This window comes from Bombus huntii, chromosome 9, assembly GCF_024542735.1.
Source record: "Bombus huntii isolate Logan2020A chromosome 9, iyBomHunt1.1, whole genome shotgun sequence".
In the NCBI taxonomy this organism is placed as follows: Eukaryota; Metazoa; Arthropoda; class Insecta; order Hymenoptera; family Apidae; genus Bombus; species Bombus huntii.
The window spans coordinates 4781625-4797955 of NC_066246.1; the positions used below are offsets into that span (position 1 = coordinate 4781625).

General features: G+C 44.9%; 1 protein-coding gene across 6 annotated transcripts in view; it reads right to left on the minus strand.

Annotated features, from left to right (window-relative positions):
* The window catches only part of LOC126869290 (chondroitin sulfate proteoglycan 4), a 33604-nt gene extending 17488 nt beyond the window's left edge, over positions 1-16116 (minus strand). The window contains exons 1-4 of one of the 6 annotated variants that reach the window (XM_050625639.1): positions 15881-16116; positions 11633-12376; positions 6568-6731; positions 1596-1827 (exon numbers count right to left, since the gene is read on the minus strand). In XM_050625639.1, the coding sequence (XP_050481596.1) occupies positions 1596-1827; positions 6568-6731; positions 11633-11714 (478 nt within the window). In that variant the 5' untranslated portion in view covers positions 11715-12376; positions 15881-16116. Of the gene's footprint in view, positions 1-1595; positions 1828-6567; positions 6732-11632; positions 12377-12697; positions 15522-15710 lie in introns of those variants that run through there. The other 5 variants (XM_050625640.1, XM_050625638.1, XM_050625636.1 and 2 more) reach the window with 5 other exon arrangements.
* Between the last annotated feature and the right edge of the window lie 215 nt (positions 16117-16331).

Consider the following 16331-nt stretch of genomic DNA (forward strand, 5'->3'; position numbering starts at 1 on the left):
AAAACGAAGAGAAATCCGCGAGTCGTGCGTTAATTTTTATAAAAAAAAAAAAAGAAAGAAAATAAAACCAGCGATTCTAACGATTGCTTTCGAGTGATTCATCCTGTATTTTTACTTATCTACGTAATCGTCGTTTGTCGTTTTCTCTTTTGCTTTCTGACTGGTACGATATATCAGCTACTTCACAATTAGTACAAGAGTAGAAGAATCGCGAAAACAGTTCGTAATCGAAAATTCCTGAGTGGAAATATTTTTCGCGGATTCGATCGTGCCACAAGAAATAATAAATAGAAACACTGGACTGCCGAATCGTGGGATCCGTTGCTTCCATTGTACGTAGAGCGAGAAAATCTCTGCAATAGAGTAGATATTTTGCCGCAACAAACGCAATACGAATATTTGAACCCAACTGGTTGTTGCCGGGCCGTGATCACGTAACACAAACCTCTGGTCGTCTCTGTATAATCCGTTTGCAGTTGCGAAAATATGAGTTTTTATACGAATGGCGTGTGGAATCGAAGTGGGGTTTGTCAAATCTAGTTCCACTCGACCGCGTCAATGAAATATTTTTCGTCGAACGTCCTTATATTGTTTTTCTATTTCAATTTCGGTCGCGACGGATTTTATCGTTGGGGTAGTAGTAAAAATCTATCAGTGAAAATCTTGGTTGAAGGTAGCCTCGTAGACGATACTCGTAAATTTTCACTCCGATAGATGTTAAAGGCTGTGTTGGCGATCGTTCAACCGAACAAAAGGAAACGAAATCGTAGTCTTGTTCGACTTAAGGAAGAAAACGGTTTAAGATATTTGTAACGCAACCGTATCTATTGAAAGTAAAACACGTTGAAACTCGAAGGTCATGTTCAGCATGCGTGTCCGAGATTCTCTATGAAGAAATCTCGTAGCTGTCTGCACGTGCGCGTACGAACGAATAATTCGGAAATGGACGTAATTCGCGTTGTAATGTACACGGCAATTTCGATGCGGAGAATACCGATATTACGATATTTCACGTTACTCTTAGTCGGAAACGGCTGGGCGAAGACTAACTTTTTTTCTGAAAAAAAAATCTCTTAATCATTTTACACTACATATTAGTTTTTTTAAGAACTTCGTAAGAACGGTTCTTTTGCAATTCATCAAAAAGTTATTTTTGCAACAGCTCGGCATGCAGCATCTCTATAGGGATTACGCGTTAGAACTTACAACTTTGAAGATGAATATTTCCATTTCGCTAAGGCTAGGCTCTCTAAAGATTGAATCATGTATATTTATACGTCTGTATACATATATACAGATAATATGTTAAACAACGTATCGTTAAAATTTCAAAGAAATTGCAAGAAAGTCGCTCTACGTTACGAACATCTTAAACGAGAAACGTTAAATGCTGTGAAGTAATTGCACGGACTATCGCGGATTGGCTCGAGGAAAAAATATTTGTCTTCTCGATGTAACCATGAAACTTCATCAAAATCGATGCGTGGTAGCTGGTGCGGCCCTCGCGTTGGAAACGAGGCGTAAGTTAGTAAGCTAGTGCAGTCACGTGGCGCGACGATTTATCCGAGTGAGTCAAGCTTGCCGGTGCGCCTTACCTAGAAATAGCTCGTTAAAGTCACCCTGTCCCCCGATGAAGACTCCGTAGTGTATATTCAGTTCGAAGAAACGTCCTGGTAGAAGGGACTTGGTCGTGTGTATCACGTCAATCTGTAGCGTGATATTCGCTTCTCGTCTCGTCAGGTTTACCTCGTGCCAGCTCAGATCGTTCAATGTCAATCCACGAGCACTGGCCATCTCGCTTTCACCTGCGCCTAAATTTATGTGAACCTGTGAAAAAAATCAAAAGAAACGATCTTCGTAAGTCGCTCGATTAAAGACAGACTGGATTACATGGACTTCGATGCTCGGCCAAAGTCGAACAACTTTCTTCCAAGGATAATTGCTCCTTGTTGGAAATTTGGATAAAGTGACGCATGGAAGGAGAATTATTCTTTCGATGGTGTACAATTTTGGGTTTATGTATTCCTATTATCTCGGAAGAAACGCGACTGTGAAAAGAGTCAGATTTCTTGCGGTTAGCTCGTGCTAGTAATACTTTTTGAAATTTCTCCGACAAGCCGGGCCGAGAGAAACCCTTGGCGATTCAACGTCCCATTTTTCATCCTACTTTAACAAGAATCACATCCTCGGTTCATGCATGCGTAGTGTAAAAGGATACTCTAGAAACGTATTAAATATTGATCTTCCTCAGATTGCCATCTATTGCTCGTTTATCAGGCTCTACCTCTAACTAGATGGCACGTAATCGGATTTTCTGAAACCTGTGGGCGAGTTTTTGAAAAGCTGCGAAGAACACATACCCGAGAACATAATTCATAAAGAATAGCAAGGAAGGCAAACAGCTCACCGCATAATCCTTCCCTTATTTAGGAAACTTACTCGCGCCGACTCCTTGACTCCGGCATCTAAGTAAATTAGAATAAAAATTAGCATCTATTTACGTAACACTTGCTTCGTTTAAAATCTGCAAGGAACTGTCCGTCCGGTGAAAAAGGAAAGCGGCCACGATAATCCAGGTACCGGTTAAAAAGAAACGGTTGACATAGTAGTCTAGCTAGTGCATTTTATTAATCCAAAGCTCGACCCTTTTGCACAGGTATCCGGTACGACGCCACAAACGGGCAGGGATTACGCGAAGCTTTTTTTTCCGTTTTGCGGCATCTTGGGTCGACATTATGAGACTGGTTCGAGTAATGCATTATCGAGTTAGGATGGTACGGGACGCGCTTTGCCGTGGGACGACGCGGCAGCCTCTGATAAAGAGTCTTTAATCGCGACCTAAATCGACCGATCGAGACTTATAGCGACGTCTTCGATGTAACTGCCACGATCTCTTCGTCGTTGATCTTGAACAGGGGAACGAACCACCGAGACAGCCGTGGTAGAATCGTACCTTAATGAAAAGTCGATCGTTCGCAGAGGCGGGTAGAAATTACGAGGTTGCGCGATTGGCATCGAAGCCGATCGTAACACCGACGCTTCAGACGGTCTCTTCTCGTTCTGCGATCGATTCCGTAATAAAGGCGTGAGCTTTTGCGAGTTGCAAGTTCAGCCGGTAGTAGCGTGATGTCCGATGACTATGCAGGAACCCATTAATATGTATAAGCGCGAGAGACACGACACTTCGTTGAGTGTAAACGCGAATCTATACGTTTCGAAGGTCGAAGAGACGACCACGTCGGTGCATTATCGATGCAGCACCGGTGATTGGAAAGGGAACAATGACAAATATTCGACTGGTCGATTACAACCAGGAGAAAAAGGATGATATTTTTCTTCTTTCTCTCTCGCACATTCTGGCTACCGGACCGAATTCGGAATTGCGTGCTTCGGCGGACATCGAATCATTTCGACGGACTCTCGATACAAAGCAAACGATGCACGTTTGATTAAATTCATAGAGATTTTTCGTTCATTCGGTAAATATAAACGCTGTAACGCGCAATAGAATAAATTTTCATGCGAATTTACCGCGCTGCTGAAACAATCGGAAGTAAACGATACTTCTCGTCGATGAGCTCCAATTTCCGAATAATTGAATAACCGTGAAGATGGAAAAGATTTTAAGCGAGTAAAACCACGAAACGAGAGCCGAGGCAGATCCGACAGCGTACCGAGGCATACAAGGCTGAAACGATTCCATTGCACTTTTTGCTCTCTCGCTTATCCCCCTTCTCATCCTCTTTAACGATCTTCTTAACAAATTTAATTAAGCTCAGACACCACCTACCCGTCTTCTCATGGTTCGACCTGTGGACTTAACCCTTCGCGAAATTAGATTCGCGCGGTTTTCACCTTGGATCCTAGCGCTCCACCGAGAAACGGCATTTTCCTCGTCCTCTAATGCACTTAGACGGTATTTCAACACTCTATCGCGATACTGGATTACCCTAGTCATCGTCTTAAGGTTGTCGCAAAAAGACTCGGGTTCGACGATTTAAATTTCCTAGAAGACGGCCGACAGTTACGTTCACGCATTAACCACTGCGTAGTAGTATCGAAGAAGTCAGTTGCTCTGTAATTTTCTCTACGTTTCCGAAAGATTTAAGACGAATCCAGAAGGGAACTGCTTTCACGACGTTCTAGATTTTTAGCTGAATTATAGCAATTCGCATTTCCAGGGTCTCGCTCGGCCAGCTGAATAGGCTGATCGGTCTGCAATTTTCTAGATTTATTAGAGTTCGCGAAGGAACTGGCGCTTTCCTCGTTTTTCTTCCTTGCTGAATTAGATCGAATTAGAGTTTCGTTCGAGAATTTTTCCTCTCGTATTCGTATAATCGCGCGATACGGTACGATGGCAGTTAAATGCTTGCCGCGGACGTCAAGACTGTTTTGTCTGCCCGGTTGCTTATTGTTTGCGTCTCTTCCCTTTATGTAGCTTCTTAATTGAGAGTTACACGTTCGCAATTTCTAACGAAGATTCATCGTCGGTGAAACGTGGTTTGTGTTACGATCTCGTTTGCGTCTATCGATTCACGTTCGAACGCGTTTACGAAGGATGAGAGACACGAAACGCGACTTTCGCTAATCGCGTTAACCCAAGTTAATGCCAGAATCGGTCTAAAACGTTCAATCAAGAACGATACGCGTCACCGATTCAAAGTTTGCAAATCCCCTCTCGCTAAAGAATATTAATGTCCCTTGTCTGAGGCCAGGTAACAATAACCGCTGACAGACGATTAATAGCCAGCGCTCTGTAAATGTTTCGGGCTTTCGCGTTTGTTTCTACTTATCAAGCGTTTGCATCGTATGAACGCGATCGCTGGATATAATATATTCGAATTAAACGTAACGAGCGTAGCTGGATTAACAACTGGTTCCTATTTATCGTTAGATAGTTGTACGCATTTTGTGGCGATGTTGCTCCAATTCGTCATACTTATAGCGATTCTTCTCACGGATTCATAATTTGTAACTACTCGCTCGACGACGATTACTATCTAAGAGCAAAGTGGTCCATCTGGGCACTGTCGTCCCACGTGCATCGTTGTTCCTCGTAATGCAACCTGGTACGTTCGTTGGAGTCGTTTAATTCCTCAGCAACGAGCATTCGTTTCGGGCCGACGTCGCGGCGTCACCGGCGATCGTTAATAACCGTGCACGTTCATACGAGCACCGAGAACTCGTGGTTGAATCCTTAACGATCGGCACGCTTCAACGTGTTACAGCAAAATCATCCGGAAGCAAACAAACATAAAAGTTTCCGACGAAACCCACGACGGCACAAATTATGACGTATAATCGCGACCCGACATAATTGAACGAAACGATCTCGTGTTCCTCCATACTTTTTCGTTAGACCGTGCGACATAGAACGCTGGTATTTTTTTTCTTTGCTAAGTTAAAACGTAACGATTCGCGTTACAAATTTCGCTGCCGATCGCGTTTTAACGACAACCATGGAAGAACAGTTTTCACGATTATTTGCAAATAGAAATTTTCACGGCAGTTTACAGAGGATGTTGCTTTGAAATAAATTACAATATTTTATTTCATGTGGCGTGCGCGTGAAAGTTAAATCCCGGCGTGTCATATTTAATTCAATTAAAAATAGTCGCCGGCCCGCGAGCCGCTATTGTATTTTTGAGACACGCGACGAAAATTGTTTGTCTCGTGAAACGGCGATCGATGGGTTGTAATGTCGTATTGTTTATTTCACCTGGTATAAAGAGATCATTCCGATACAGTAGTTACGCGATGGATTATTAACTACAACAAAATCGTGTCGTAACGGTATGTATTTTATATCAAAGTTTACGCTGAAACTCATTATTGGCTTGGCGCGTTTCATGCCCGGCTGATTCAGAGAGAACTTAATGCCCTGGAATTGATTTAAACAAAGTCAAAGGAAGGCGTTAACTTTGCTCTAGAGTGAATTTTACGAACGCTTTTTACGTAATGGGAAAGGGAAAGGGAGAGAAAAATAGGCAAAGAGTAGAAAAAAGATGGTTGTTTTCTTCTTTCGCCGATAAATGTTATTCTGCCATGAGATGCATCGATCTGCCCTGTTTCTCCCCCTTTTAACCGTTGCTCGTGAGGAGCACGAGCAACGGCGTACATAAATAAGATGTTTTTACTTGCGGAGTTTTAATGGTTCGAATAAAACGGGGCAACGATGCGACGTTAAAATCACGGTTTTTATCGAAGTTATAAAACCAACCGGCAAAACGTCATCGTTGGACGTGTGCATGAAAATCGTATTTCACCATTCGCATTTTTTATGGCGGTCGCGGTGTAGTGTTTTAGCTCTATGCGTTTCCCCTTCTCTTTTTTTCATCCCTTTCTCTATGTATCAAAGCAAGCCTAATTTCTTAGCTCGGTTGTAGAAAGATAGAGAGTCAAAGAGAAAGAGAGAAAGAGAGACAGAGGAAAGGGGGACAGGAAGAGAGGGACGTAAGTCTGACTGTCGCGTCGGACTGTAGCACGTGCGGTTGGTTAACGACGAGCGACCACGGAGCTCCAAACAGAAAGCCTATTAATAGAAGTAAGCATTGAGGGCAAACGAACCTTCAATCTGCCGGCTTCGAGTTTGATCAGGCAGTAATCCGTCTTGCCAGCGGCCAATAGCAGCATAGCGTCCGCGAGATGAGTTCGAAACCGGAAGCTGATGTCAGTCGCACCCTTAGCTTCTTGTACCGGAAGATGAATGTAGCTCGCACCATAAAACGACACTGTAATAAATTTGAAAAATTTATTGTTCCTTCCGGGTGGCAATCGTTCAGCTATCGATGCGTGAAATATGAATGTATAGTATATGTTTGCTCGTTCCTTTGTACTAAGTTACTCGGAAGGTGTATACGCTTTGAACACGTTCATAGGCATACACGTTTCTACTTAAAATAAGCTACAAAACGTAGAGCGTATTTTTACAGACGCATGAACGTACAGTTTAGTTTCTTAAAATCGTTCCTTAAAAGGATAGGATTTAAAAGAGGAAAACGACACGATAAAACGGAAATATAGTCGTATCGGGTTTGTTATAAACAGTGGTAGGTAATCTCGTTGTTGCTATGAAAGTTTCAGTTCGAATAAAAAATAAGGTAGGTTTGGAGAATCGGATCGTGCGTCGTTAGAAGTTAAGGTCGTTTAAATGACATGGGAGTTATCGAGGTCGTTTCATTGGCGGTCAAGGTCATCTCGGATCACGACAATGTATAGCGATCGATCGACGAACCAATAGAATCTGTGAAACAATTCGATACCCTTGTTTACGCATATTTTCCGTTCCCTTAATTTCGCTGGGCATGAGTTCTACGAATCGGTGCAAACATTGCAAATAAACGGAAACTTTAGAAATTGTTGATTATTCCTTTTCTGCGTTTCGTGGAGGAACGCACGCGTTGTTTGAACGCTTTTCCATTTTATCGATAAAAATGTTCGTTTTGAACGCGTCGCTTTATATCGTAGATGTTTAAGCGATTTAATTCCTCGAACAATCAAATTGAATTTGATATTCGATTTTGTCGAACTACGGTATGTTTCAACGTTTTAATTTTCGCCTGTTTGTTCCGTACATATCATTCGTATAAAAATCTCATACACGTCGAAACGTTATTAAAACCTTGATAAATAATTTATGTCGAGGAATGTGATTAGACGCGTAATGGGTGCTTTCTAGAAAATTCTGTATATATGGCACAGTTCGGGCAATCCTTTTCATTCGGTACAGTAAGTAATAATTCCAGTGTAGATTTCTATGCGATAATTGATCGCTCTTAATAACGTTAAAGCCTGCTTATAAACTATTTATCATTTATATCGCGAATAAAAGGATCGTGTAATTTTTACCGATGTAAAATATTCAGCTGCTGCGCGTTTGCAACCGTATGAAAATGGATTTTTACCTGTTTAATTCACATTGCTGCGGTGAAGCCTCGCAAAATACGGGGAATTTTACGGAAATCGAAACAACTGCGAAAGGAGGACTATAGCGGTGGCAAATAAACGACCGATGCCGCGCCACGACGGAGCAAAATTTATTTGACGTCGTCGATCGTTATGATTTCATATTTTCCATCATTCGATGTACTTCGATTGTGTCGAACACGGAGAAAGAGGACAACGTAATGAAGAGAAGAAGGAGGGATAAAAGAGAAGAAAGAAAATACAGTAGACGATTGAAAAGGTTGGCAAGACCGATGAATGAACGACTTCAACTCCTTTAAACGACCGTTGAAGGAGAGATCTCGTATCTAGCTGTATACCGAGAAATCGGACGTCCTCTTACACCGAACGTTGAGACTTGTAAAGAGTTTATTTCCCAGTGGCGTGTAAATGATCTAAGAAAGCGGTCGAGTACGTAGAATAACCGCACGGGTCATTAACTACGTAGGATCCTCTTTTTCTCTTTCTTCGGGGCCGTTCTTTCATCTCTGTTTCTTTCTCTTCGCTTTTCCTTTTCTATCATCGTCGAACAGCGCATAAAAGCATTAACGTCGACCGCGAATCGTTTTCATCGATTTCGGGTTACCGTGTAGATCGTAATATTGTTATTCGCGCATAGACTACTCCTGTAGCTTCGTATCGCGGTTGAATGTAGTTTGGTTTGCGATGGCAGAGTTCAGCGACGATACCGTACGACGCTAACGCGTACCCGTTAACCAGAATCCGTGGATTTTTACGCACAGGGTTTATTGTTCTCACGGTTCGAATTTATCGGCGCAAGGCACAACCTAGAAATAAACGAGGTCGAGATCCTTATCCAATTGCAAGCAGATTTTCTCTTATCGGAAATGTTGATCGATCGCTAATTACCAAGATAATAGGGCAGAGAAATGGCGCAAAGTCAGTCGCTTGGGGGTAGCGTTTCTGCAAGCTAACCCCAGGTCTGACCAATAAACGTCATTCTTAGCTGATACTTGACGTCGGACGTGTTCATGGAATCGAAGCCGAACTCGGCTTTGTCTCTTCGTAACTCGCGTATTACGAATGGTAAAGCATCGAACGGCTGCCGCATCGTATTCGTCTTCTTTTCGGTAAAGTAATCCCACGTTGAATTCGAGACGAGACAAGATGAGACAAGTACACGGTACATAGTCGCGTGGTAGATGCGTCCCGTCGGTGGAATTGGTTTTACTCGGCGATGCACCTGTCGGTTCGAAGTTTCCAACGAACAACTATAGCAGTCTATAAAGCACAGATGAGCTGGATAAACGGCAAGGTGACTACGACGATATTGTTCTTGTATCGCGATTCCGTTTTTGTCGCGTCGACGGATTCCGGTTTTCAATGGAGCGCGTGAAATGCGTTGGATTAAGATGCCACGTTTCACGATATTCGCGATTTTCCGCGAATCGACGCGCGAAATTTCCGCATGCCGCACTGAATAGAGATTTCGGCTTTTCAACGATGATTGGCCGTTAAACGGCCAGTCGTATTTAATTAACAAAATCTGTCGATACGCTCCTTTCGACTGAGAAAGCGTCGACTGCTCGAAAAACGGACGCTTTCGGATCGCGGGCCGAGCGTCGACGTAGCATTAATTTCCCAGCAAAATGATGGATTAGTGAAATGGAACGCGAGATAAACGGGAAATTGATTAAACTCGTGTTGCTATTGCTATTTCCATCATGGTATTTCGATGTTCGGCTAGATTGCCCTCGACGTTCGGCTATTACAGAAATACGTAGCCGAGGATCAAGAATGGTTTCTGTAAAATCGATAGCGATAAATTTCGTTTTCGACTCAGTTACAACGAAAAATAGCAGGTAATTGTTTTTCAAGCTTCGGCTAAAAGTTTCTACCTCATATAATTCGATCGTTGGCGTTCGCAATATCCGCTAAACGATGGATTAGCCGGTTAAATGAAAAACTGATTACACCTTGTTGGTCGATGGGCAAACTTCTAGCTATCCTTTCTTCGTTTCTTCCTCGTATCCTTTCGCTAAAATTTAATACCCGATCAAAGTCACGAAGTGAGTAGATGAAGCACAGTTTACGTAAAACTGATAACCCTCGCGGATGTTGGCGGTTATACGCAAATCCGATGCGCGCCGCGTCCTTCTCCAGGCAACGTTATTTTAGATGAAAGGTTTCGAAAATCTGTTAATCGGTCAAGTTCGTACTTTGTTCGTCGAATGATCGGCGCGTATGCTCTATACGAGGATTAATTGAAGCTTTATCGGTGCATCGATGATCGGTTAGTGATGCGTAGCCTCGAATAAAGAGATGGATACGGTGGCTAGTTCCGTTTTTTTACGCGCTCCATCAAAGTCGTGTCAAGATGAAAAATCGCGATTCCGCGTTTTCAATTCGATCGTCGTTTCTTCTTTCCCTCTCTCGCCGCTAAAATTAAATCTCCCGAAAGGTTCGTTGTCTCTGTGTATCGAATCGTTAACTATAAATCGTTGAAAAGGAAATAGAACGAAAAGACCACGCCATACGGATAAACAGCGGCCACTGAAGGTTGTTTCATCCACTTAAATCCTTTTTCTATTTATAACGAACGTAAATAGGCCCATGTTGTTTCGATAAAATAAAGAAAGTGCAATGACGCGCTGTGTGTATAACTGGATTTCGAAAAACATAGACTTGGGTTGGGTTGGTTCTTTCGGCCACAGAACGTAAATAAGTCGATATCGATCTGATGGTGTTCACGTGTCGTTAAGTGGGCGGTAGCCATAAATAGGTAAGGACACGAGACGAAAATCACTGAATCACGGACTGTATCGTGGCAATTAGAGACGATCGAAACCGCGACTGCAGATATCATACTTTGGTATTTCATCTGCGTCACCGTGAACCGAGCGAACCACATCTCATATTACTACGTTATTTCTCTTTGCTATAATTTTCGCGAAACGAAACGGAGCAAACTAATTTTGTAATTAATATTTGCAATTAACCGTTCCATATTTGCTGTTTCGTTTACTTTGTCATCCAATAACAGGAAAATATTTTTTAGTTCTGACGCGATTGATGACTCTAATTAAAAACGGCCAGAGATTCCGTACGGAGTGATACTCCGTCGTCGCTGTTCATTTGCTTCTTTCTCGATACTTTCGGTCAACAGTTTCTGAATTACTGTCAAAATGGAAATTTCTCTCGCGATATTATCCGCGAGAAAATAATTGGATCCTTGAAAATTCATTTTTACGCGCGTAAAGCCTCACGGTGCACTTTTTCTTTTCGCGTTCCTTTTTCCGTTGTATCGCAATTGTATCGTTGAAATTTTTGCGTCCGTTCGAAAGAAACGAGCAAACGTTCGACGAAAAATTATCGTTAAAAGGATACACGCGAGCTTCGTCGATCCAGGAATCGTTGGAAAATAAGAACCGTTGGATCGACTGATCGTAGAACGAGCAAGCCGTATCCCCGTGTTTACGACTGGCGCGTTTTCGTTGGTTATTAAAAGCGCAGTGGTAGATCGTTGGACCATTGAAAAAGAGGTCGGTATCGGTGATATAAGTACATTCGCGGCGGCCACTCGTTTCGCTGACCATAAAAGTTAATCTCTGTCGATGTTTGCCGGTTTTCCATCGTGCATCCCTGGATTTACGATCGCGCGATGGTAACAGCCGAAAGCAAAGCTCGCGTTTCTTTCGTCACCGTCCAAGTGACGTCTATACATTACCTTTTTCATCTGTTTGGCAATAACCCAAAAGAGAGGCCGTTACTGCTAAGAACATTAGCAGCTCCATGTCGTTGAGAAACATTAGGCTCCTTCCTGGACGTTTCCTTTTATATCCTTTCTCCTTTCCTGCTTTCTCGTTTTTTCTCGATTGGAATCTGGAGACTGCACTATTTCCTCCGGTTCGTTTCGCTCGCGAAAAGGAAAGAAAGTCTGCGTACGCTTGCGAAACAACCCGACCGGGGATATCGCCACTTAAGGGATATCGAAGCCGCGTGACGAGAATTACGACAGACTATTTACAGGCCGGTTAAGACTCGGCCGTACTCTTTCCATCCATTTGGGAGCGTCGATCGTCACGCGCAGTCACGCCGCTCGAATCACCACCGTTTCCCGTATCGTTCTCGCGTCAACGTTGATTCGCCGATGTCGACGTCGACGAGGCAAGCGGCGACGTTCCGTTTGTTGGCAATGGTCGCGCGCTTTAGTCAACGTTCACCGGTCACTCGCCTCTATTTTCGTATACGAATCAAAAGGCACAACCGTCAGGCCGAAACAACACGGAAACGGTGATCGGCGTAGCTCGTTTCGTATAAAAGTGTAAAATCGAACGGTGTTGTTGCGAGTATCGGTTCGACCACGTTCCGCTCGCTTCTGGCTGCGTTCTACCCTTTGACGTCGTTCTGGCTGGCATCGTGCACGTACACTCTTCGTTTCCTTTTCCTGCGCCGGCGAATCCGTTCGTTTCTAAAAGGATACCGGGTCACGGCTATAGAACGACACCTACGTTCGCTCAGCCACGATTTAATCAGCCGAACGGTTTTCAGATTACGCGACGTCTATCGTATACTCCGGCTGACTCTATTCACCGACCACTCGTTTTACTCGCGAGACGCTCTTACGGTTAAAGCTGTTCTTCTTGCTCGAGAAAGGATACCGCGCGGTCCGCGTTTGCCTCTTTTAACGAGACTCGTTTCGCTAGATCTGATCGGGATTCTACTTCTTTCTCGAAAGACGTTCATTCGCGGCAAACGTCTCATAAAAGAGACGAAACATTGAAACTTTTACCGTGATGTTCGTGTTCGCCGAACCGTCTAATTCATCGTCGTCAGGACGGTCACGTCCGCGTGTTTCTTCGTGTAGAGACGACACGATCGCGACTGGAATTTCATCTTCCGGAGAGGAATCCGCTCGCGTCCGACGATGTTTTGCGACTTTTATTTCTCAATTGGTAGTGATGTATCTTCGTGTGAAAAGGTTTTGAGTACACGATGCTGAAATTATAAACCGGAGCTCTTATTCTACCGCTCGAAGAGCTTGTTTTGATTTTTCGCTGGTTTATTTGCTTCTGGGACCCGTCGAGCATTTAAATCCGTTGAAAAAGCTCGGAGCTTCCCCTTGACGACGATAACCTCGAACGCGAGCGGATTTTTAGCGGTCGATCGATTCGAATTGCATCGGAACGGAGAAGAAGAGTTTTGCCACCTGGCAATCTAAACATTTAAACAAGCTAGTTAATCCGGCACTTGCCACCCTCTTCTCCACGCTCTCTTTGTCCCTCTCTCTTTCGCGGTGTTTCCCCGTTTTTCTTTCGTCGTGATTCGGTTTGCTTTCACGCTGTGAAGAGTCTCTCGCTAGACGCGCCAAGCGAAGGAAGAAAGCGCCGGTCGGACCGGTGTTCGATCCTGGCGCGGTTGCGTTTTCGTTTCTACGAATCTCATTTACAGTGACCGATATTCGGAACGGTCGATGATTCTCGAGTGCCGGAAAAAGAAAGAAAGAAAAAAAAAAAAAAATAAATGGGCAAGTTGGATCGACGTAGCACCCGGGCCATATTTTTCTCACCCCTAGCCCTCCCCCGAATCGTTCTCCCCGATGGTTCGTTCCGACACAACGCCCGACGCCAGAACAAAAATAAAAAAATAAAAAAGCGCGTAGTTTGGCATTTCTATTCAACGAGAAAGGGTAGAGTACGACGGGAAACCATCGACCCTCTGTGCTCGTCCCTCTGTCCCACGGTTACCGATATTCATTCCCGCGCGATCGAACGACACCGGGAACACGCGCAAGGCCGCGGATCCAATTCACGAAATACCCAGAGAATCTGCTGCTGTCTGTTCTGACCACGAGTCGAACAATCGTCCGCGTTTCCATGGAAAAATTCTCTCTTCCTCGACCTTGCTCTCCGTGAATATAAATATTTCACGGGATGGAAAATGGAGGAGGCTACCAGCTATATCTCACTGCGGAACGAGATCATTGCCGATTTTGCGGAGTCTATCTATCCTCTTTACGCCACGGAGATAAACGTTTGCCGGAGAGCCTTAAACCGAGATAAGGAAATGTACGCGATATCTTCGAAAAGTCGTAAAGTCCGTGGATTTCCATAATGCAAACTTGCTCGATGTATATGCGCGTATAGTATGCATACGCGTATACACGGCCGTCTGTACATGCTCGTCCGTATCTTTTTTCTTTCTCGCGGAAGAACTGCACCATCAAACCGAGTTCCGATATCGGAGAACCGGTAATGTTTACAACGTATTTACGATTGCTCGCCGCCACCCAAGGGTTTCGTACCAGGGAGAAAGAGAAAACGCCGCTATCGATACTACGCTCTGCTTTCGTCTAATGTAACAAGCTTTCGAACAATACGCTTGTTCGTATACCGCCAGCCACTTGGCCTCTCCGATAAAAAGATAGTCTCTGTTTTACCTCTTTCTATCCTGGTCTTCGAGGAAGCAGACAGCGTGGAGCAGTCGATGATTGTGTCCGCCGCGTCGCGTAATCGATCATGATGTTACGTTTAATCCAACTCTTACGAACTACCGGCGGCGTGGAAGTTTAATGTCAGACCGTTCAGAGAAATGGGAAGAAAGGAGAAACGGTTCGACGTCGTAATATAAATGTACTCTTTTTCCAACGAGTTATCACCTGCGGGCATTTTGCTACGCGAGAAGACTCGCGTAAGTAAACGTTGAAACCGCGCGAGCTTGGAGAAAACCGTTGAATTACGATTTCGCAGACGATCAACGTTCAACCTTTGTTCGATGAAATGCCTACGAGGTACGATTCTCATCTACGGAGCCGGTCTCGTTCCGCTCTCTCTTGTGGATCGTGATATTCGAGGAAAGTCGTCGCGAGCGTAAATCATAGCGACGTAAATATTGGTTTCGTTCCATCTTCGCGCGCAGGCGAATATATGTATTATACTTGGAGGCGGATTTTTTCCCGTAAAACGATTCACGAACATTCGTCTGGCTTTGGTCGGAACGGAGACAAACATCGGTCGATCTCGCCGATTCTTTTTTCATCGTGGTGAATTCGCGATTGCCTCGCAACTGGTTGTTCGACCCGTCGATTCGCGTACGAACGTGCATCGAATCGCGAATTCGTGCGGAGAGCCATGGGAACGAACGCGACTCGGCCAGGACGTCGTATTCCCCGTTTTCGTGCCGAATCTCTATCGAATCTCTTCGCTGTCGCGTTCGCGAAACAGATACGCACGGACGTCGGGTGGACGTGGATCCTTTCGGCGAAGCACGCACTCGAAATCCATACGATGGACAAGAGACACGCGTGCACGCACGCGGTAACTCTGGCGGAAGAGAAGTGGCAGCGGAGACCGCTCGGTTCGCGCGTACCAACGCGCTACCAACAAAAAAGAAATTATACAGCACCTCGAGGAGCTGGACCGAAATTTGCATCCGCGAACAGTGACTGGCGCTCGTATATCCTACTCGGTTGGCGAGAAAGTCCGTGGACCCGTGTAATGGCTCACGTACGTGAACCCGAGCACGCGGCTGAAATTTAAACCGTCACTACCACCAGCATCCCTGGTATCACTGCCGCCGCCGCCGCCACCACCACTATCATCATCACTACTACCACCACCACCACCACCACTACCACCGCCACCACCACCACCACTAGAAACACTACCACCACCGTGTCCAGTATCGCGGCATGCAATATCACTACCCACCCTTCGCCTTTCACAGTGTCGCGAAAGCAAGAGAGAGAGAAAGAAAAAGAGAGAGAGAGAGAGAGAGAGAGAGAGAGGAACACAGAGAGACGGTACAGGCAAGCAAAGATTCGGAGGAGACAGGTTGACTAGCCCAGACCGGCGTCGATGTTCGTACGATTGTAGAATTCACGCAGAGGATCGAGCTTCGTACATTGCGGTGACGTGGAGTTTCGATGTTTCGATCGTTTCTCTTCCGAATGTTCCGGTTGTTGTCGGGATTTTACCGTATTGGTCGCGACAGTTTTGTTGGATATACCGAAACGCCAGCAAGCGTCCTCGTAGCTTCGTTTTCACTCGCAGCCGTAGCACGCACCGTACCGACCGAAGGGAGGCAACGAGCGTGCGTCCGACCGACCAACGGAGGAACAGAGAGGGTTGCAAGTGAGACGAATCGAGAGAAGAGCAGCGTGCTTCGACCGGGCGTTCCTCGGTCCTCCTCTGCCGCACGACGACTGAATCTTCGGGGTGGACTGGGGAGGCTGCGCGCAGGGTCGGCCCCGCTCGTTCCGGCACCCCGGCTCTCCTTTCCTTCTCTCTCTTTCTCCCTTCTTCCTTCTCAACCTTCTCAGTCGCGTCTGCTTGACATTTCCTCCTCCCGAGCGATAGGTATTCGATCCCTTCTGTCGCGAATTTTTAAGCAATTTGCTTAACGATACACGAAGATCCGGCATTAAC